The sequence below is a fragment of the Orcinus orca genome, chromosome 10 (genome assembly GCF_937001465.1).
Source record: "Orcinus orca chromosome 10, mOrcOrc1.1, whole genome shotgun sequence".
Taxonomy (NCBI): Eukaryota; Metazoa; Chordata; class Mammalia; order Artiodactyla; family Delphinidae; genus Orcinus; species Orcinus orca.
This window is the reverse complement of record NC_064568.1, coordinates 86,255,485-86,278,275: the sequence shown is the minus strand read 5'-3', so window position 1 is coordinate 86,278,275 and position 22,791 is coordinate 86,255,485. Positions and strand designations below refer to the sequence as shown.

The window sequence follows — 22,791 nt, the reverse complement described above, 5'->3', positions numbered from 1 at the left end:
CTGGGGAATTGGGTAAAATGGATGCTCTACAAATGATCTTACATGAGCTTTCTGAATCAGAATGTAACAAATTATTATTTGTTCCCCTTGGCCGTTTTCAGAAGGATAGAGATCATCATGTAAAAGTCGGGCGATTTCTGCACTCTGGCTGAAAACCTTGGGAATTTAGTTTAGCCTTAATAAGTAATAACAAAATTTTAAAAGGTTCTATTGCTTTTCATTAACATTTTATCATTATTCTTTATACCATGCTAAATGATTTAGCTTTATTTTTCTATTATCATACAGTATTGTGTTTCTTTCTTCCTTTCTCTTTCACAAACTGATAAATGCTCTTGGGCAAGATAAGAAGACACAGCCCTACAATGCCCAGCAACGGAGTCTGTGCTAAGCTACAAGTGGCTAATAGAAAGATTACATAAAAATACCCATAATTTTTCAAAACTTGTATAGTGGAAGACTGCAATAAATTAAAGGATTATATATGAGTTAATATCACTGCATAAACTTAACCCTATCAATACCCATCGTTTCTTACTAAAGATAAGACACTATATTTGGATGCCTAGAGAAAAATTCTGATTAAATGATTAACTACTTATCACTTTTTCCAGATATCTGCAAAATTGTTTCCTTATAAATTGTTCTTAAAAAGCAATAGGAAAAAAAAAAAAAGGAAAAAAAAAAAAAAGCAATAGGAAAGGATATGGTGAATTCCCTGGAGGTCCAGTGATTAGGACTCCGCACTTTCACTGCCCAGGACTTGAATTAGATCCCTGGTGGGGGAACTAAGATCCCACAAGTCACAAGCAACACGGCCAAAAAACAAACAAACAACAAGCATATGTTTTGGAGACATTCCCCAGTACTTGAGAAAACTTTGTCTCTTGAGAGAGGAATATTTTTAGAACCTCCCTCTTTCCACATGTGGACTTTGAGTCAGAAGATCTGAAGTCTCAGTCTACCACTGCCTAGTTGTTTGAGATCTTGGACTTGTGACTTAGCCTCTCATTCTTATAAAAAAGGGAGTAGAAAACATTTGCCCTACATGGCTACTGAGAGGATTCAATGGGATAATGATAGTTTAGAGCAGCCAGGTGCCATGGAAATAAGATGTGAGACACAAATGTGAATCACATCTGTAATTACAATTTTTTCTGGTATCCATATTAAAAAAATTAAAAGTGAAATTAATTTTAGCAATATTTGTATTCAACCCAATATATCCAAAGTATTATTTCAACATGTAATCAATACAAAAAATTATGGAAACATTTTACATTCTACCTTCTTTTCACACTAAATCTTTGAAATTTGGTGTGTATTTTACATTATAGTACATTTCAATGAAAACTAGACATATTTCAAGTGCTCAACAGCCATCATGTGGCTGGTAGCCACCCAAATGAATAGCATAGGTAGATATCTGAATTAATTTGTCACATCAACTAGTTGATCATTTAGCAGGCAAAGCGTAAGGGATCTTACCTAAGCTGGTGACATGGTTGTTGCAGACTCTGGGGGCTTCACAATTTTTCCTAAGGGAGGCATCATCTCCTTTGGTATGCTGAACTTAAAGAAAGTCAAATAACACTAAAATGTATAAAGTTAATGCCTCTCCACACCATTCCAAAATTAACCAATACTATTAACAACTACAGATAACATCTGGGGAGGTGTGCTTCATAAGATGTTTAAAAAATCAATTCTTTTATTGCCTCTAGATTTTCAACTATGATAACCTCTACATTCTACCCCTCTGTTTTGGTTACCATTTTCATACAGAAGACATTTTTCTTTCCCAGCTTTTTAGTTCTGTTAAGAAATAACATTAGGTACTTTGCTTTATACAATACTTAGTACAGACTGCCTGAATATAACTTTTTATATATTTTAAAATATATACTTACTACTTGGGCTCTTTTCATCAGTGATGCCTTTTTATCATGTGGCTGAATGAAGAAATTAGAAGTCAGATTTAGTTTTGACTGGCTGGTGTTTCAAAGTCAAATTACACAGTCAAATTACAAGGTCATCAAAATTCTTACTCGGAAACTCAGTCGTCTACTGACAGTTTTCAAATCAGTGGGTTGTTTCCTTTATCTAGAATTTATATTAAATGTTACATTTCACCCCAAAGAAAGCTAGATTTTGAGCTCTGTCAAAAAGAAATACGGGTGGGGCGGGTGGCAGGAGGTGGGCACGGTGTCTGCAGCGTATACAGCTGAGAAAGCATTTCCTAAAGGCGGTGCTGTGCGTAGTTAGTAGATAAATATTTCCTGCCTTCTGAGAATGATAATCCTATGAAAAGTTAAGAAATGGGAAAACAGACCTGTATTATAATAGCTATGGTAGGTGTAAACAAAAGATTTAACAAGACTCCAGTAAACCGAAATGTACTACGCCCACAAAGAAAGTTGAGAAATTTGTAAAACGATTTAAAAAAAAAAAGCTAGACGTAATTATTATTAAGGCTTTCCTGCTCCTTCAGATTGCAACGGCAGTTGTTTTCCCGGCGCCCAGAACAGTACTTAGTACGTACTAGGTGCTCAGTGAATAGCAGGATTCATTGCAGGATTAGGCCTTCCGGCACTACTACCGCACCACAATGTAGTCAAAATACAAAAAACCAAAATATAAAAGCTCTTAATACAATTAGGAGTCCGCGGAACGAGGGTTTTACAGAAAAATAAGCCGTACTACATATACAATATATTGTTCTCCCAGTGTTTACAACTAGTGGGCGCAGGTCTTTTTCCCGCTTGTAAAAGTCAAAAAAAAAAAGAGGATTCTACTCTGAAGGGAAGTTCCGAGCACTCGTCAGAGGGCAGGATCCGAGGACACTAAAGAATTAGGAAGGAGAAGCCCCAGGATATTCCAGCCCAAACACACGCTACGCCCACCACGCAGGCGCAGGAAGGGGCAGAGCCGAAGCGGGCGGAGCCGAGAGGCGATTCGCCGGATTCGGATGGCCCCGCCCTCCGTCTCGTGTCAGGCGATCACGTGGCCGTCTAGGGCCGAAGGGCGGAGTTCCAGTGGTTTACAGCAGCGCGCGCTAGCATTCCTGCGGCTGCGGGGACGAACGCGTATTGCCTGTGGACCTCACGCGAGGCGCTGGAGCCACAACTACGTGAGTTCGCTACGAGGATTGCCCGCTTCAATCCAGTAAGTGTGAGAGAGGTGACCGGAGTGGGTCCGCGGGGGCTGCTAGACTAGCCGCTTTGGGCTCCCACCGGCCGGAAGTCAGGTACTCGTGTGACAGCTGCCGGGCCGCTGCCGGGGTCTAAGTGAAGGGGCTGTTGAACGGTCACAGGAGCCGGGACGGGGAGGGAGGTGAGGCTCGGGGCTGCCCCATTGGTTGGATCTGTTTTGGCGCGTTGTCCCGTCCGCGCTCTCTATTGGCTGGCGGGCGCAGTCCCTGTGGCGCGCTCAGCGGTTGGAGGGCTTTGGCGCGCGGCACCGGATCTTCTGGCCAGGTTTTGGTTTCTGGGTCTCTGTCCGTAGGACGAGCCGGCGGGGTCACGGGGCCGTTTGTGTGCAGCTGCTTGGTGTGAGGGCCTCAGCCTGGGCGTGCCCGGCTGTCGGGATGAGGCGGAACATCCACCCTCTTGACCAGTAATTAACTGGCGGTGATCCAAGGGGGTCTGCAAACTGGGCTCATGGGACAAGGTCCCTGAATTCTGCGTCCCCCTTAAAAAAAAAAATTGAACTTGGTGACACTTGGTTTCACCAGTTTATCAGGATTTCCTTGGACCCAGTCCTATGCCAGAGTTTTCAATCTAGTTGTTTAAAAGAACTAGAGAATAAAAAGCAAGGACGCGAGGTTTCTGGCGGGAGTGTGATGAACAAGTGAAGGATTAGACTTGATCCGTGGCTTTCAACTTTTTAAATCTGGACATGTACTAAAGAACATTTTTTACATCGCAATTTAGGATGCAACCCTCCAACTAAATTAGAACCTTCACTAAGCAGTATTTATTTCTCATATGCCTTGCACTCTGACGTTTTCTCGGCTGTTTAGTTACATTTTTCTAAACAACCACTGAGTGATTTTGGAATCCCAGGCTGCAACCCGCAGTTTGAAAATCATTGCCTTGGCTCAGCTCGACCAGCATTTGCTTAATATTAACTAGAATAGAAAATAGGGTGCGTCACACAATTAGATTTTCTTTCCTAAACATTTTCGTTTGCGTTTGTGTGTGCTAGGGCACAGTGTAAAGTGTATTCACATGGGATGGGTCATAGACAAAGTTTAAAAGCCACTGCACTGGGTAAAGAAAGGCATGCCACAGAAATCAAGGAGATCTGTTTGAGGGAGAGACATGGCTGGGGAGTTCAAAGTTGGGTTTGGAGTGAGTACGGCCCAGTGGTGTGGTTAACAGCGTTACATAGCCCTTTGTCTCTTGCTCCCTTTTCTTTGCTTCCACCAGTGTCTCAGTTCATGATGGTGGTTACACATTCCCTACAAATGTAAATGCATAATCTTACTTGATTGGATAGTAAATCACTATTAAGTTATTGCTGGTTACCAGAGCCAAGTTTATTATAGCTTAAATCTGCCTTTGAAATAGTAGAGTTAGAATGCTGCTCTTGACTTGGGCACACCCAAGTATCTGTGTTTTGCTTTTCCTGGTGACTGTTTTTCAGATCTTTTTTAAAAAATTATTTATTTTTGGCTGTGTTGGGTCTTCGTTGCTGTGCGGGGGGGCTTTCTCGTTGAGGGGAGCGGAGGCTACTCTTCACTGTGGTGTGTGTGCTTCTCATTATAGTAGCTTCTCTTGTTGCGGAGTATGGGCCCTAGGCGTGTGGGCTTCAGTAGTTATGGCACATGGGCTCAGTAGTTGTGGCTCGCGGGCTGTAGAGCGCAGGCTCAGTAGTTGTGGCACATGGGCTTAGTTGCTCCGTGGCATGTGGGATCTTCCCAGACCAGGGCTCAAACTTGTGTCCCCTGCATTGGCAGGCGGATTCTTAACCACTGCTACCAGGAAAGTCCGTTTTTCAGATCTTTGACAGCCCTGTATTTAATCCAGGACACTGTCACGTTTTGTAAGTTTGTTTAGAATACAAATTTTCCCTTTTGTAACAATATTTTTGCAGCCAGAATTAATTGTGTGTGTACAAAGATATTAAGTGTCATTAGCTTTAGTCACTTGTCATTGACAGGGCTGAGTTTGGGTACAGTGAGAAAAGATAGTTCCATCATTTTTTATTGCTATGATTTTTTAATTTTTATTTTTATGATTGTACTTTCAACAACAACAAAAAACTAGGTTTCACTTTCTGATGCAGACCATATTCTGTTTTTGAATTACTGATCTTCTGTTCTTCACCAGGTGTACAATGAATCACAGTATGAAGCAGAAACAAGAAGGAATCCAAGAGAATGTAAAGGTATGTGATGCAGTCACTTTAATTTGTTATAGAAAGCATGTAGTTAGATGTTTTTTGACATAATTTAGTCAAATTTAACCTGAATATAATTTCTATGAACGTTGAATTAATCAGTTTTTAGTCTGAGGGCAAGTAACTGTTTAAAAATTAATTATGGTTGAATATTAAGATTTCTGATCCACATACATGGGATGTCTTTCCATTTATTTAGGTCTTCTTTACATTCTTTCAACAATGTTTTATTGAAAGAAAAAAGTTTCAACAAAGTTTTTCGAGTTTTGAGTTTTTCACTTTTTTGTTAAATTTTTTCCTAAGTATTTTATTCTTTTTAATGCTATTGTAGCTGGAATCATTTCCTTAATTAAATTTTTGGGGTGCTCATTGCTACGGTATAGAAGTACTATTGATTTTTGTACCTTGATCTTGTATCTTGCAACCTTGCTAAACTTGTTTATTCTAATAGTTTTTAGTAGATTCCTTAGGATTTTCTATATACAAGAAATGCTTTGTTTCTACTTTTACTACATTTCATGAAATGATTTTATTAAAATCCTTTTTGTGTATCTTCAGATTTGTGTCTTTGACCACAGAGACAGTTTGCATTATATTGTGTATATTTCCAAGGTATATGCTCATTACCATCCAACTTGCTCATTTTTGCCACACTTTTTGAATCCCTGTAGTATACTGTCACTGGAAATCATGTTCCAAATGTTTATTCTTATAACAATAAAGACAGAGCTTAATTTTGAATTTGTAATTTTGACTGGCTTTGCTCTTCAGGTTCTAAATGAATTTTCAACTTAGCTAGGGGGTCCTGCCACACAACTTAGACTATATGTAGTCTCAGGATTCCTGGGAATGAGACTACATTGTTAAGAAAGTATACCAGTTTCCAGATTTAAATTCAATAGTATAAATAAAAGCCTTTTTGTAAGTGATAGCAGGTGCTTTTGATAGGTTGCGTTGTTTACCTTGCCTTAGTATCTTCCTTACATTATTTTTCGTGAATAATTTGCATCGATAATTTGTGAATTTTATTCCATCAGCTTTCATAAAGGGTGATGGCATCTTCCCACTGTGCTTTGTATGTGTGTGTTTTTAAACTTTTTATTATGAAAATTTTTAAATATTCAAAAATAGAGTCAATAGTATAATCTCATTTTACTTCCCCCATTTTCAACAATTATCAGTATATGGCCAGTCTTGTTTCATCTCCATCTCCATTCACTCCCCCTTTCCTCCACTGAATCAAATCCCAGACAGATAATTTATGTAAATTCAGCAGATTCTAACAGTTAAAGAGAAGTCTAATATTTACTATCTATAGTACAACTATCTGGGATATAAAAGGATCTGGGTTCTGTTTGGTTCTGGTTCTGCCTCCAAAACTGTGATGTTGGGTGAGTTATTTAGCATCTCAGCCTCAGTTTACTCATCTGTAAAATGAGGGAGTTGGACTGAAACTAGGTCTGTAAGAGTACATTTTAGGAGTTCATGGATTCCTTGCCAATTATACACAAAATTCTGTGAGTATGCTCTTTTGTTTTTTTTTGAGGGGGTTCATAGAATCTCAAATTGTTTTCTAAAAAGATTACGACTCAATATATAAGAACCTTTCTGGCTGTAAAGAGCTTATTATTCTAACGCATGATCTATATGAATAAAATGATAATAGCAATATTGCATTTGGACGGCTGGATGCTATAAAGCTTACAGTTGTGAAAGTTAAATCTTGGAAGTGGTCATTTAGCCGGCTTCTTTGGCCTTTATGAGTAGCAAGCATTTAAATAAATGAACACCTCCTATTATTAAGGTTCCAAAGTTGTATTTTCTTCTATTTGTCTGGACAATGTTGACTAATCTGTAATCTAAATTATATCTGAAATGTTGGTGTAATATTTGTTCTCACGGTAGCCAGCATTTGTTCTTCAGTTAAATGGTAATCAGCAGTAGAAACTTTACCGTGAGAAAGGTGAACTCTAGTCCTGTGAAGCACAGTGTGGAATCAGTAACTTTCTCACGCTGCTTCGGTGTCATGTTCTTGCTGACCTTGTTTGAGTATTCACCATTGTTTGCTGTCCCGTGGTGGCAGTATAACTAATGATTTTTTGCAAAAATAGAGAGACCTTTTAGATCAGGAAATATACAGGAAGGTATTTACATATTACAAGGAAACCATTTTTTTTTCAAAAACAATAGCGTGTGCATTTTAGAGTGTTTCTATGCCTCAAGCACTGACATTTTCTCTGCTGATGAATGGGCTTGAAGCAAAACTGTTTCAGCAGTCAGGTAAAGGTTGAAGGGGGGAAGCGGGTCTTCTTACATGTGTAATATTCTTTAAAGTGATATTCTTTTGGTGGATTCATATAAATGTGTTAGGGACTATTCGCAATTTAAAGGAAGCCTGAGATGAATCCTTTTGATTAGGGGAAAGTATTTTGCAGTGTAAATAATTAACCTTTTCCTCCAATTTACCTCTTTTGTGGGTAGCATTAAATGTTATGATGTTTGGTAAATTTCTAGTTTCTGTGTAGAAGATCTTTTTAAGAGGCAATACAAATATTCCTGTTTTACTGGAATTTCATCATACATGGTTTGGAGTACTAGAACTTAATGTTATATTTTTGTTTTAACTAAACAAATGACTACATGACTATAGCAAGAATGTACATTGAAATGGAAGAAGAGCTACTTGTTTGTGTCAAATTTGGGTGATGTGATTTATTCTTAGAATTTCTTCAAACTTTATTATAATTTCAGGGAAATAATAAGCTTGCTAGTTGATCAAATCATAGGTAGCATTATAAAAGTATACAGCAGATCAAACATTAGTGTCCTTAGCATTTTTTTTTCTTTTGTAAATTACGGTAGGATTGAGATGTTAACACTCCATATAGGAACTTAGTAACCAGATAATTCATTATCTTGACTTTCAGAGTAGTCCTGTTCCAAGAAGAACTCTGAAGATGATTCAGCCTTCTACAGCTGGATCTCTAGTCGGAAGAGAAAATGAGGTGTGTATTGTTGAGCTAGAATGGGGTACAGACGATGCTACCTTTACATTAAAAACATTTCAAAGAGTTCCTTCGTCAGAAATACCTAAATCATTGAAATTTGGAAATAATTTAAGGATAACAATTGTATATTCCCCACAAAAGTGGTTTTTGTTTTAATTTTTCAATTTAGGAAGTTCAAAAGTGGTATGAATACCTGTAGTAGAACTGGGGATAATGTAATAAGTTATGAGTTAACCTATAGGCATAATGTTTGATTTTTTTTTTAAGAATAAAATGTTAGATTCAATCATTTACCCCTGTATGTAAATGATGAAATCATGGATGAGGGTTTCTAGCCTTTTGAAAATAGTGCCTTTCCATGGTACTGAATCATTTAAATAATAAAAATAAATTCAGCTAAGCCTTAGGCTCAAGTCTAATTCAAAATAGTTGATGTAAATAAAATTCCTAAAATATAACTATACATTTTGGTAGAGTTTTGAATTGTGTAATTTCTTAAAAGGGCCAAAGATATCAGAAAGATAGAGATACGAGTGCTTTCGGTTTTTTAAAAATCTTTATTGGAGTATAATTGCTTTACAACGGTGTGTTAGTTTCTGCTTTATAACAAAGTGAATCAGCTATACATATATCCCCATATCTGAGTGCTTTAGTTTTAATTCATAAGAGACTAAACTGCTTAGCTTTCTTGTTCATTAAACAAAATGACTGATGTATATATTTTCATTATAGTTGGTTAAAAGCTTGTCCAAACGGAAACATTGGAACGACCAGTTAATATCTAAGACTTCCAGCTCTGGAGTTGTTACTGACCCAGAACACAGTGAAAATAAAAATCTTGGAGGCGTCACCCAAGAAGCATTTGATCTTATGATTACAGGTATGGAAAAAAAAAAAGTGTGTGTGTGTGTGTATATATATGGCTTTTTATCTTAAATTTTTTAATTATAATAAGGGTAAATATTATTTGTTGTACTGTTATGAACTCTTCCCACAGCTTCTTAATTTATTAGATACTTTACTTTTATGTTTTTGATAATTTAAGATTTTTTATAGTGTAAATATATAAAACAGTGTACATTTGGACAGGTCCTACTGTTTGGTAAATCCATATATGTATGAAATATTAAAGAAAAGGAAAGTGATTAATATGGCAGCTCTGATATTGGACTTATAAGACTTGGAAATAGTCTTTTCAGAAGAAAAATGTATAGAGGTAATGAATTTGAAGAAAAGATACCAGGAGAATGAAATAAGGGAACAATAGGAATAATAAGGGGAGTGAAGATGAATGAGAAGCATGTGGCTATAATAAATACTAGTTTTTAATGGCAGTGGAAATCAGAAGAGGAAGTTAATGATGTTTTATAAGTATTATGGAAGGTGATTACTTCTGTCCTAATCATGGGTCATTATTACTGAGGAAAAAGATTGAGCCTAGAGAAGTTAATTGTCTTACTCAAGGTTATAGTGACATTTGGGCTCATTTTGAGTCCCCTGAGGACAGTGAGGGGAAAAATAAGTAGACAGTGGGATTTCATTTATTGGATTTCATTTATTGGGTTGGCCAAAAAGTTCGTTCAGGTTTTTCTGTACGATGTTAAAACCCGAATGAACTTTTTGGCCAATCCAATAGCAAGGTTGACTGCATACAAATAAAGAAGCTCTAATAATAATGTAGAATAAACAACAGGATTTGTGACACTCATATCTGATTTGGCTAAAATTAATGAAGATTGGTGGGAAAAAAACCACTAAAGTTAATTATGGAAATAAACAACTCAACTATACATTATATTGCTAACATACCACATAGATGAAAAACATTAATCCATGCAACTTGAACACAGAACTCTGACTGTAGACCCTCAGAGGGCTATACTGTGAGGATTAAAAGAACTATAAAGAAATCTTGAATTTAATTTTTGTTGGCAGTGGTATTGGTGTAGTAGCAGTTTGGGTAAAACTTTGTGTATATTTTAGGATTGAGCAAATGAGTAATATGTTGATATTGTTGGGTCCATGGTATGGTTAAGGGAGATACAGTATATAAAGGGGAAGGAAAGGAAGAACTCTGTTGTGGAACTGGAATTGGGAGTGTTGGTATAAACTGATGATTTTTTAAAAAGAACCTTTCCTAACTGCCAATGAAAGAGCCCAGAAACAAATGACACCCGAATAATAAGAAGCACAATCACATTCAGTTCTTGGTTTGTAAATACTATTCTCCACTAAAGCTCCCTGGAGAAATGGCTGCTTCCAGCACTGGGGCAGGGAAGCTACAGAGTGAGCTTGGAATCTCTTGTGTTAGAAAATACGGAAGTACTCAAAACCTGATGGGTGCCGGTTATAAGGACAAGGAGTCTGCTTGAAGGGGTTCCCCCCTGGCTAGATTTGGGAAAATTTGAGCATCAAAATGAATAATGACAAGAATGGATTATAATACATTGAATTAAAAAAGAATACATGAATCCATACTGGTAATTTTCTTTTGAATTGGGGTAGGGAAAGTTCTTTTACAGAATGATGCCAACTACTAAATGTAGAAGGAACAAGAAACATCAGTGGAGGAAAATTGGGTGAAAGGTGGTTAGGGAACTGGATATTAATACCACAGACTCAAAAACTTTACTCCATAGATCATTTATTTGTTACTAAAGGAAAAAAGTATCTTTATAAGGGAGAAATCATCTTAATCAAGTGATCAAATTTAACATCTCCAGTATTGTGACCAATTAGTATGTGCTTCTTTGGTGATACACTGAGAAGGATACAACATTCTTACACAGTGTTCCTGCCAACTTGTGTAGCTTGAATTTAATCATGGAAATGGACAAATCCAAATTTAAGGACAGTGTAAAAATAACTGATCTGGACTTTTCACAAATGTGAATGTTAAATTAAAAAATATGAACACACAAAGCAAATGTTGCAGACACCTTTAACAATCTAGGTTAAAGTTATATGTGTATTGTACTTGTGTTTCAGTTCCTTTGAAGGGATTGAAATCTTCAAAATGTTGGGAAAAATAAGAGAAAAAAACTGATTTGGCTTTCTAACTTTAATCTTTAAAAAAAATGGGTATTACTAAGTACTGAATGATATTGTAAACTTTTAAAAAATAGACAAAAAAGTTATTGGTTTTTTTTTTTTTAGTTATTGGGCTTTTACAGCAGTATATAACAGTAATGATTTTCAAAGTTACATGTAAAACAATTTATTTTAGAAAATCCATCCTCTCAATATTGGAAAGAAGTGGCGGAAAAACGGAGGAAGGCTCTCTATGAAGCACTTAAGGAAAATGAGAAAGTATGTACTGAATATAATTTATGGAATTTTTAAACATTCCAGGATTATTTTCTTTCTGCTGCCCAGGATATTTTATTAGAGCAATATAAACTAGCTTTAATGTTGTCTTAATAAAAATTTAATTAGGCAACTCTGTTACCAGAACTATTATACAAAAAGAAGCCTATTGTGTTGAGAGCCAAAGACAGCACCTTTGTTAGGAACTTTGTGCTAAATGTGTGTCAGCTATATACTTGGAGGCATATAATTTGGTTTATAGCGTAGCAAATCTATGAAAAACTGAACTTTTTGATTTATGTCACATAGCTTCATAAAGAAATTGAACAAAAGGACAATGAAATTGCCCGCCTGAAGAAGGAGAATAAGGAATTGGCAGAAGTAGCAGAACATGTACAGTATATGGCAGAGGTAATAGAGGTAGGTATTTTAACATTCACCTGATTCAGAGGCATCTATTTTTCTATAAAGTTGAAGCAGTAGTGTGATCAGAAAGTGTTTGGGCTCTAGAAGGAGATTTCCCGGGTTTGAGTCCTAGCCCCCTACCTAGCACCATTAAGTTTGAGTTAAGCAGGTTATTTATCCTGTCAGGGCTCCATTTTCCTCATTTATAAAATGGGAGTAATAGTGCCTACCTTTATAGGCTTGCTATGAGAATAACAAGTAGAGAATAGGTAGAAAATTGAGAGAATTGCCTGTACATAGTGAGAGCTCAATAATTGTTAGATGCTATTATTATGAAGCAAAAGAACACCTATTTTCTTGTAACAATATAGAAAGGAATACTTACATCTGAAAAATACATGGAAAATTATATTTCACAGTTGTCAAATTTTCAGACAGGTTTTTTTAAAATTTTTATTGGCATATAGTTGATTTAGAGCGTTGCGCTAGTTTCAGGTGCACAGCAAAGTGAATCAGATATATATATATATATATATATATCTCCAGACAGTTTTTAATTTAACTATAATGCCAATGAGATATTACTGTCATTTATAAAACTGGTAATTGGTGTACGAAATAACTTCGGTCGTCTTATCTGACTTTTTTTTTTAATTTGGAAGTAGCTAATGTGTTTATAAGAATTAGCCTGATGACTGTTACTTTACCAGTCTTAAAAAATAGGTCTTAAACTTATTCATGTCTGTAAAAAATTATCTTGCTGTTGGGGAGGACCTTTTTCATATCAAAACTTCTCTTGTACTGAATTTCTGCCGTACATTTTAGTGCCATGGCAGAACTCATATTTGAAGTTTTCATTTGGAAGTACTGTAGTAGCTCTCTTAACTGCCATGGAAGTATTGGTCCAAAGCAGATGGGAAATTAGGAAACCTGGTCCTTTACTGTAGATAGTTGGAGAAGTACTGATTTAAATTGTATTCTGAAAGCATGTGAGTACTTTAAAAAAAAAAAAAAAGCAAATTTTTAAACACTGTGACTTTGCAGAAATATGATCTAATATGGTTAGCAGTTTGATCTAACAAACACTTGACTGCATGTAAGTGAATTTAATATAGAGACATTATGAAATGAACCCTCATTATAACATTGAGGGTCAGTTATATCAGCATACTGATAATGGGCTTGGATTGTGAAGTTTTTACAATAAATTATTGGTTTATTCTTTACAAGAGACTGAATCAAGAACCTCTGGATAACTTTGAATCACCGGATAGTCAGGAATTTGATTCTGAAGAGGAAACTGGTGAGGATTCTGAAGTAGAAGACTCAGAAATTGGTACATGTGCTGAAGAAGTTGTCTCTTCCTCTACAGATGCAAAACCGTGTGTGTGAAATTCAGTAATACTGACTCATGAGAAATATACTGCCAACGTTCACCTCCACTGTAGTTCTTTGTAGCAGAGCAAATAACTTTATAATGAAAACTTGGACTCAGACTTCCTTGTTTGTATCCTGGGGCCCTATTATTGTATTAAAATACAAATACTGTGTATTTTTAATCTACGGTGTTTTGTGTAAATAGCATTTTCTCAGTTGTCAGACATGACTTGTGTATATGATAAATAAACTTCATTCTGTTGAGCTTTGTGTATATCTTGAAGAATGAAGTATAAGGAGTCTGGGTAGAAAATGTGTCTATTTCTGTGCTTTTGTTTTGTTTCCTTTCTAATCTGCTAACTAGCTTGGAGGAAACAAGGGGGAAATGAATTCTCCCTTTTTAGACTGAGATAGCTGAGGTTTTACCTCGTAAACCTGGTTGCACCTCAAGCTCACTGGAGGGAATGTTGATTTCTAGACCCCATGCCAGGTAATCTAACCCACTAGGAGTGTAAGCATCTGGAGTCAAAGGCTCCCCAAGTGAATCTGAGTAGCCAAGTAAAGGCTGGTATGATCATACTCTTCTTGGAAGCTTAAAATGTTGGGGTGGTGTTGGTAGTCCTCGAGAGAAGCAAAGTGGGGAGCAGATGAAGAGATGCATGAATAGCTAAGAGTTCTGAAACTTTCTATCTGCACATTTCACATACTGGTATAGACAAAGTATGTATATTGAAGGAATATGAAGTAAGAGTAGGGTGAAATTAAGGATTTCTCATATGTACTGTTCTGAAGGAAGAAAAGGACAAAATAAAGGGAAATTGTTTGCAAAGTATACAGCATTGGGATTAAGATCTGTGGAAAGCATACAAGAAGCTTTGTATAAATTGGCAATAAAGAGCAATGTCAAGCTTTAAAGGATTACTTTAGGCAAGTTATTCTTATAGAACTTTAATTTTCTTATCTCTGATATTAAGTCCACCTCTGTTTTTGTGAGAATTAAAACCTTTACTAGAGTGCCTGATCTAAATGCTTAAATAAATATTATTAATCTATAGCAACGCTGTCCAATGAAGTTTTCTGGGATGCTGGAACTGAGTTGTCCAGTATAATAACCAGGTAGCCATATATGGCTTTTGAGCACAAACTGTGGCTAGTATGAATGAGGAACTAACATTTTAATTTTTTAAATTTTAATTTATATTTAAAGAGCCATGTGAGGCTAGTGGTTACTGTAATAGTACAGCTGTTTATGTTTTAGATTTGGGCCATTAGCCCAAAGAAAGAGGAGAGCTAAGTAGAATAGGATGACTTGGCAAATAAAAAGTATTTCTGGAAAATGTCAACAATGCATTGCCAAGATTTGGTGGCAGGGAGCAAAAGAGGAAGGAATTGAAGAGGGTTTTAAAATTTAATGTCAGAGCCAAAATTATTAATCTTCTAGAAGAAAATATTGGAGAAGATTTTAGTGATCTTGGATTTGGTAAAGGTTTCTCAAAAAGCACACAAAAATCACGAATTATACCATAAATCAGACTGCATAAATAAAAATCAAAAACTTCTTTTTGAAAGACTTTTAAGAGAATGGAAAGACAAGCCACAGACTGGGAGAAAATACTTGCAAAATATACCCAACAAAGGATTTCTATCTATAAAGAACTTACTACTCATTAAGTAGACAACCTTATTTTTTAAATAGAGGAAATATTTGGACACTTGCAAAGCATATGTACAGATAGCAAATAAGTATGTGAAAAGATGGCAACACAGTCCTTAGGGAAGTGCAAATTAAACCTACAGTGAGATACTGTTATGTGCCCATCAGAATGGCTGAAGTTTGAAAAACAAAACTTGACCATACCGAGTGTTAAGGACGTGAAGCAACTGGGACTCTCCGGCAGTGCTGGTGGCAATGTTAAATGCCACAGATGCTATCGAACTGTTCGGTAATTTCTTAAAAGTTAAACATACACATTCTGTATGATCCGGCCGTTCTAGGTATTTACCTAAGAGAAATGAAAGCGTATGTCCACATGAAGATTAGCAAATAAAGCCCTTGTGCTCAAATTCTTATCGTGGATTTGCTTCTAAGAAAATCCAAATGTTGGAGAGAGGTGAGCTTACAAGGGACAGCAAAGGAAAATAGCAACCATTTGTTAAAATTTTGGAGAGCGATTTAAAAATCATAGCTTAGCATAAAAATGCCTCGAGGCCCAAATCTGAACCTCTGTTTCTCATCAGAGGCCTGGCAATATTTGACTCTTCAAACTACGTTCATGAATTACTCTGAGGAAAAATTCAAATTCAATTTAAAAAGCACTTGAAAAAAGGAATTTGTGGCCGTGACCCAGTTTCTAAAGGGGACTTATGATTTCCGACCCTTATTCTCCCACTATAAACTGAATTCTAGTTTCAGAAACTCTGTGTTAACACAATTCACAAAATCCACAAAGGATGAAAAGATAACAGTTGCTCAGTAGAACACAGCTTTTCCGGGTTTAAGTTTTGAGAAAATTGGCTCCCGAGAGCCTCGTGAATCCACGTGATGTGATTAACATCCCTCACAACATTCCTGTAATAGATACAAGCAAGGATCACGGACCTACACTCCTTTTTTTTACAGGCCCCTCAGTGAAAGGTAGAAGCGTAACGCTAAAGTAAGCTTAGTCAAGGCAAGTCTGTGAAATAGGAAAAGTACGCAGTTCAATCTATGATGGCTCCGACTTAAGCTAGAGGCAAATGTTAATGTAGTTAGAGACACAAACAGGTACACATCCTGTAAGCGCTTCTCCGTAAACATTTTTTGTAACAAAGCTTTTGATGAGGCTGGGCAGTACAAAAGTCAGGTGCAAGCTTTCTTTTACATATTCTCTTAACAGGCAAAATAGGGAGAGTAAAAATCCAAGAGCCTAGCTTTAGGCTGTCTTTAGGTGTCTGAACACATGGTACTCATCTCTATCCAGAGTTGTGCCAGTGGAGGTAAGCACTGCTCCTATTCAGTGTAAATTCCCCCAAACTGGTCAGCCTGATGTGCAGAAAGATCATGGTCTGGTAGCCAGAACGCAACCTCAGCCAAAGATGTGGCAACCGGAAGGCCGTCACTGAAATAGGGCTGAAAGGATACATACGGGTGGGACGACAGTGTCCACTGTAGGGTGTGGCTGTGAGTTGGGTTTGGATTTGGCATTTCTGGGTGCCTGAGCTTAATGTCATCTAATAGCCCCCCAAACACACCATTGCTCCTAACAGTTATATAGGGAATGCATCTTCCAGTGAATTCTCATTTTATGAACTTAATTTTTATGAGGTTATTTTAAACAGTGGCGCTTTTCATAAGTTTGGTTATTGCAGTAACTATGAAAATGTATATAGAAGTTTTCAACTATCTAAAAAAAAACGCTGAAGAATAATGTGATCGGATATTGTTATTTATTTCAGTTTTCCAGGATGATACAATGGTGCAGACAGCTGCATCAGGTAACTGGATTTAGAGAAATTAATTCCTGTGAAAACCAATGAGGAAATACAGCTCCTCTGCAAAATTCTCGGGCCATCCAGACCAATTCTCACTGGCCAACATTTGCAAGTGATATTTTAGAGAACTGTAGTCTCTAAGCTCCTGCATACAAGACAGGTTATTGCATGTCATGACAGAGAGAACATAGCAACTCCAAAATTTAAGCAGGAGGTTGCTGTTTATGTCAGTTTTCATGGTAGGCTCAAGTCTGTTATCAAAAAGATCAACGAGAATAGGAATAAACTGCAAATGTTTGGCTCTTCTCTGGCTGACAGGGTTTAAGTAACACCAAGATGCAACACTCTGGAGCAGCTGGATCTTTATTTTTGGTTCCATCTTGTAATTTTGCAACAAGTGAGCTACTTCTTTCATGTACTCAGCTGCAAAATTTCCAGCAGTTGGTCCTCCTGTAAAACAAGCATTTGCATTTCCAGAAGTATTTGGTGTATCTAGTAGCTAGTGACATTTGAGTGCTCCTGTGTTCATATTCTCGCCGCTATGGATGTGATACTTCGGATATTTTGAGTTCTCCTCTTTCTCCCCCACCCCGTGTGCTGCTGTGAACATGAGAAAGTGTGTGTTGATCAGCGTGGAGTTATATGAAGAGCACTGCCTGCCCAAAGCTCCTCCCTGTTTCCTTCAATCAGGCGCCTATGAATCAGTACTGCAAGATGAATAAAGCCCGGCTGTGTTCACCTAGCAAATCTCCCTCATGGTCTCATTCCCGAGTCTCTGTCTTCAGTACTTGAAAAAGTACCAGAGCATTAGAGCAAACAAAGGAAAAACCAAAAGGCCGAGCGGCAAAGCCAGGGTCTAAATGGTAAGAGAGAGGTTTTTCATGAGTTGTCCATCACTGTCCTGTTCTCCTTACACGTTTCTCAGCCCAAATCTTTTGCAGATCTGGGACCAACCTGGTGCTTGACTCTACTTCCATCATATACCTGAACCCCAGATCATCCTAGTTTAAATCTCAAACTCCAAGCAGGTCCTATATAAGAAGGCACTGATGAAGACAAGTTAGATGGTGAGGAGAAGCTGGCACAGTTGGCTGGATTCTAGCCACTGGAATTTTGACCTGGTTTGGATTCCTCTTATCTGCACTACCACAGTCCCATGGTCCCAAGGATATTCTGTGCAGTGTAAAGCTTTAGCCAAAGCCTGGCATAAGCCCTTTCCATTGTTTCCCACCAGTACAACCAAGGCTAAGTAACATCAAGTTAAAGGATTCTGAGCCCTTTATAATTAGCTAACTCCTACCCCAAATGGTGACCACAGCTCTACAGGGAACTGAGCCTGCCTCAAGTGGAGGATGCCATCTACACCGCCCTCACCTGGGTGTTCTGAGTTTCAGTCTTCTCTCTGGTCCTCTGCAAGTGGCTCTCAATCATTCTGGTACCCAGGACCCCTTGGTCCTTGAAAACAGTAAATGTTTTCTCTCATGGACACCATTCTGTGAAAGTAGTCTATTAAACTACATGGAAGTAATTCATTTTCCCATTTAAAAAATAATCGATCTACCAAGGACACTAACAGCTACCAACAAGAGCTTCTAATAAGGCGATGTGTTGTTGAGGATTGTCTGTAAAATTTTTTTACATGAAATTTATTAGAAAAAAGTGAAGCAAGTTTGGACTTGACAATCAGAGCAGTGTGTCTTTAAATGGTTTACCACTTAATTCTCTAGCCAAGTATACATTAATAGTTGCTTTTCACTAATGCACCTATTGGCTTTCCTAGTAGGTATTTTCCTTAAGTTCTTCATGATTTTTCTGAACTACTGTCTGTGTAATGCATTTTTACAAGATAAAAAATAAAATACTGAGTAGTTTTATCCTGTAAAAGGGTTGAAATTATATCAATTCAGTATAGATTCAATTTTTTCATGATACTGAAAAGTTTGATAGGCAATTTCAGTGTGTGTGTGTATATATATATATATATATATATATATATACTTTTTAAATTAAAAACAGGAAAGTACCTTATTAGTAATTTATTTGATGGACACATTCTTTTGAAAACATGAGATCCTTGAGGAGAAAGTAGTAATATCTTTGGCGGTGCAAAGACAAAAAACTAATAATTTAGGCAAAGGAAATGTTATTGGAACGTTAAGACGAGTGCTATGAGAATCACTGACTGACAGTGTTACAACAGGCACAAAGACTGTGGAACACCTCTGTCAGCACAGCTGGTTAAATCAGTACCTGTAAAGGCCAACAGTCCAATTCTATAGGCAGCTTGAGCTCTCTGTTCAAGGGCTAGAGATTTATCCTTCAACATACGGCCAAGCACCGCAATTTTTTCTTTGTGAAAAATACTCTCAGCTGGAGGGATGTGTTCTTCCTCCTTTTTAGTGAAAAAGCCCTTAACGACACTCCAGCATTTCTTGAGGCGGTGATACAGCCCCACAAAATATCGATAAACCTGAGTCCAAAATTGTGCATAGTAAGCCCGGGTCTTTGCCATTGTGTAAAAAGGCCAAGGGTGCTTAAGTCACACCACTGGCAGTAACAGAAGTGAACAGTCAAGAACTCTGGAATGCATTGCTTAGCAACACCATAGAATGGAATACACAAATCCGGGGGAAGCCATGTATGCCTAGATTCTTTCTTCAGCCTAGCATTGAAGGCCTTCTACAGTTTGAACTAAACCAAGCTTACTTTCACTTCTCTGGTGCACAGAATCTCAGCTTAAACTAAACTGGCTTCCCCTAACACACACTCAGCTCGTTCCCGTCTCTGCGCCTTTGCGTAGGTGACGCCTACTGGGAACTTGCCCATTCTGCTTTGACTGTTCCAACCTATACTGAACTTTCCATTGATCTTTCATAGTATTATGCCCATTTTGCTTATGTGCTACATAGAGTTTTTCTCTACATCACAGATTTCCTAGATTGATCTTATTTTGCTGAGAAAATAGAAGCAATCAAAAAAGACCTTCCACAGCTCTCCCCATCACATCTACCCAACGACCTGCGTCTGCGCCCACATCCTCTGGCTTTCCTCCTGTTATACCGATGCCCCCTCCATTTATGCAGGTTTCAGCCAATCCTTCTCACTCCATTCAGGGAGACTGCTCACTATTCTTCTCTTGCCTTATTAATTTTTCAATCTTAACTGGGTTCTTTGCATCAACAAACATGCTGTACTTTTTCTCATTAAAAAAATAAAACAACTCTTTTGACTTCATACAGCCCCTCCTCCCGGTTATTGCACGTTCACAAAATGCGCAATATTCTGCTCCCCTTTATACAAAAACTCTTCAAAGAGTTGCCATACTTGCTATTTGAAACATTCTTTTTTTTTTAATATTTATTTTTGGCTGCATCGGGTCTTAGTTGTGGCATGCAGGATCTTTCATTGCTAGTGTGGGCTCTTCGTTGTGACACGTGGGCTCCTCTCTAGTTGCGGCGTGAGGGCTCTCTAATTGTGGTGTGCAGGCTCCAGAGAGTGCAGGCTTAGTAGGTGCAGCGCACGGGCTTAGTAGCCCCATGGCATGTGGGATCCTAGTTCCCCGACCAGGGATCGAACCCGCATCCCCTACATTGGAAGGTGGATTCTCAACCACTGGGCCACTAGGGAAGTCCCTGAAATATTCTTTTATCCTCTCTTGGATGTACTCCAAGTTGGATTTTAACCCCACCATGACTCTACTGAAATTGCTCGTCAGGGTCACTGATGACCTTCATTCTGCTGAATCCAATTCTCAGTCCTCAGCCTTTGTCACTCGTTTCTCCTTGAAACACTTTTTTCACTTGGCTTCTAAGATGTCATAGTCTTTTAATTCCCTACTGGTCACTCTTCTTTTCCTTTGCTGCTTCCCCCTCTTCTTTATGACCTCTAAATACTGGAGTGCCCCAAGGCTCTGTTCCTGTATCTCTTGTTTTCTATCTATACTTTCTGGAGGAAACAAACCAGTCTCATGGCTTTAAATACCATTCACATGCTGAAGACTCCCAATTTTATATTTTTAACTGGATTTCTCACCTGAACTCCAAACACAATTACCTTCAATCACCAACTTGGTATCTCCATTTGGATGTCTAAGAGGCTTCCCCAACTTAACATGCCTGAAGCAAAATTCCTGGTCTTCTTTATTATTTTATAGTTTAATTTAAATTTTTAATTTAATTAATTAATTAATTAATTTTTGGCTGCGTTGGGTCTTCGTTGCTGTGCGCGGGCTTTCCCTAGTTGAGGTGAGTGGGGGCTACTCTTCATTGTGGCGCATGGGTTTCTCACTGCAGTGTCTTGTCTTTGTTGCGGAGCACAGGCTCTAGGCATACGGGCCTCAGCAGCTATGGCATGTAGGCTCAGCAGTTGTGGCCCGCGGGCTCTACAGTGCAGGTTCAGCAGCTGTGGCATACAGACCCAGCTGCTCCGTGGCATGCAGGATCCTCCTGGACCAGGCCTGAACCCACATCCCCTGCACTGGCAGGCGGATTCCCAACCACTGCACCACCAGGGAAGCCCCCTGGTCTTCTTTATTTTTTTTTTATTTATTTTATTTTTTTATTTTTATTTTTTTTTCCCTGGTCTTCTTTAAATCTCCTGCTTCTCAGTTTCCCTATCTTGGAAGATGGCATTCCTTCCTTCCAGTTGTTCAGATTGAAATTTTTGGATTCATCGTTGGCTTTTGTCTGTTTCACATCTCATTTCCAATTTATCAACAAATCCTTTTGGCTCTACTTTCAAAGTAGGTATTTGGACACCCTGTCCAAATTTGGGACATTCTACAAAATGTACTTGCTTGTACGCTTCAAATATAGTAAGATGTGGAAGTTTAAAACAAAGAGGGGCCCATTACTGTTCTAGAGTAAAAGAACCTGAAGAGGAGAGTTACCATATGACCCAGCAACCCCACTCCTGGGCATATATCTGGAGAAAACTCTAATTTGAAAATATACATGCACCCCAATATTTATAGCAGCACTATTTATAATAGCCAAGACATGAAGGCAACCTAAATGTCCATCTCAGATGAATGGATAAAGAAGATGTGGTGCATATATACAATGGAATATTACTCGGACATAAAAAAGAATGAAATAATGCTATTTGCTGCAACATGGATGGACAAAGAGATTATCATAGTAAGTAAAGTAAGCCAGACAGAGGAAGAAAAATATCATATGATAGCACTTATATGTGGAATCTATTTTTTTTACATCTTTATTGGAGTATAATTGCTTTACAATGGTGTGTTAGTTTCTGCTTTATAACAAAGTGAATCAGTTATACATATACATATGTCCCCATATCTCTTCCCTCTTGGGTCTCCCTTCCTCCCACCCTCCCTATCCCACCCCTCTAGGTGGTCACAAAGCACCGAGTTTATCTCCCTTTGCTATGCGGCTGCTTCCCACTAGCTATCTATTTTACGTTTGGTAGTGTATATATGTCCATGCCACTCTCTCGCTTTGTCACAGCTTACCCTTCCCTAAAATATGATACAAATGAACTTATTTACAAAACAGAAGCAGGCTCACAGACATGGAAAACAAACTTATGGTTATCAAAAGGGAAAGTGGGGGGAGGGATAAATTAGGAGTTTGGGATTAGCAGATAAAAACTATTATACATCAGATAGATAAACAACACGGTTCTACTATATAGCACAGGGAACTATACTCAATATCTTGTAATAAACCATAATGGAAAGGAATTTTTAAAAGAAAATATATATATGTATATATATATGAATCACTTTGCTGCGATTCAGAAACTAACACAACATTGTAAATCAATAAAAAAATTTAATAAAGAAAAGAACCTG

General features: G+C 37.7%; 2 protein-coding genes and 1 long non-coding RNA gene across 5 annotated transcripts in view; 1 reads left to right on the top strand and 2 right to left on the bottom strand.

The window, feature by feature from the left end:
- Window positions 1-2,920, bottom strand: part of LOC117202681 (uncharacterized) — a 41,934-nt gene extending 39,014 nt beyond the window's left edge. Inside the window, exons 1-3 of the long non-coding RNA XR_007479899.1 lie at window positions 2,049-2,920; window positions 1,911-1,952; window positions 1,489-1,572 (exon numbers count right to left, since the gene is read on the bottom strand). This is a non-coding gene — a long non-coding RNA (uncharacterized LOC117202681). The remainder of the gene's footprint in view (window positions 1-1,488; window positions 1,573-1,910; window positions 1,953-2,048) is intronic.
- Window positions 2,921-2,997: 77 nt separating this feature from the next.
- On the top strand, window positions 2,998-13,763 carry GMNN (geminin DNA replication inhibitor). 3 transcript variants are annotated; one of them, XM_033434801.2, is made up of 7 exons: window positions 2,998-3,130; window positions 5,334-5,391; window positions 8,331-8,408; window positions 9,144-9,291; window positions 11,638-11,720; window positions 12,027-12,137; window positions 13,353-13,763. In XM_033434801.2, exons 2-7 carry the CDS (start codon window positions 5,341-5,343, stop codon window positions 13,512-13,514), a joined length of 633 nt encoding a protein of 210 aa, XP_033290692.1. In that variant the 5' UTR covers window positions 2,998-3,130; window positions 5,334-5,340; the 3' UTR covers window positions 13,515-13,763. The 3 variants fall into 3 exon arrangements, with proteins under 3 accessions (XP_033290692.1, XP_004273567.1, XP_033290694.1); XM_004273519.3 differs by having other exon boundaries at window positions 3,013-3,165; XM_033434803.2 differs by lacking the exon at window positions 2,998-3,130 and adding an exon at window positions 3,229-3,247.
- A 1,239-nt stretch (window positions 13,764-15,002) lies between these two features.
- On the bottom strand, window positions 15,003-21,487 carry ARMH2 (armadillo like helical domain containing 2). The gene is made up of 2 exons (XM_012534376.3): window positions 19,221-21,487; window positions 15,003-17,420 (listed from the first exon to the last, which is right to left on the bottom strand). Exons 1-2 carry the CDS (start codon window positions 19,480-19,482, stop codon window positions 16,993-16,995), a joined length of 690 nt encoding a protein of 229 aa, XP_012389830.1. The 5' UTR covers window positions 19,483-21,487; the 3' UTR covers window positions 15,003-16,992.
- Window positions 21,488-22,791: the final 1,304 nt, after the last annotated feature.

Bases quoted from the DNA above. Each gene is read 5' to 3' on its own strand.
- GMNN (XM_033434801.2), top strand. From the start codon at position 5,341: ATGAATCACAGTATGAAGCAGAAACAAGAAGGAATCCAAGAGAATGTA. The intron at 8,409-9,143 runs GTGTGTATTGTT...TTTTCATTATAG, and splicing joins TAGTCGGAAGAGAAAATGAG to TTGGTTAAAAGCTTGTCCAA. The intron at 11,721-12,026 runs GTATGTACTGAA...TATGTCACATAG, and splicing joins CACTTAAGGAAAATGAGAAA to CTTCATAAAGAAATTGAACA.
- ARMH2 (XM_012534376.3), bottom strand. From the start codon at position 19,482: ATGGCAAAGACCCGGGCTTACTATGCACAATTTTGGACTCAGGTTTAT. The intron at 17,421-19,220 runs GTACTGATTTAA...CTTGTTTTACAG, and splicing joins TGGACTGTTGGCCTTTACAG to GAGGACCAACTGCTGGAAAT.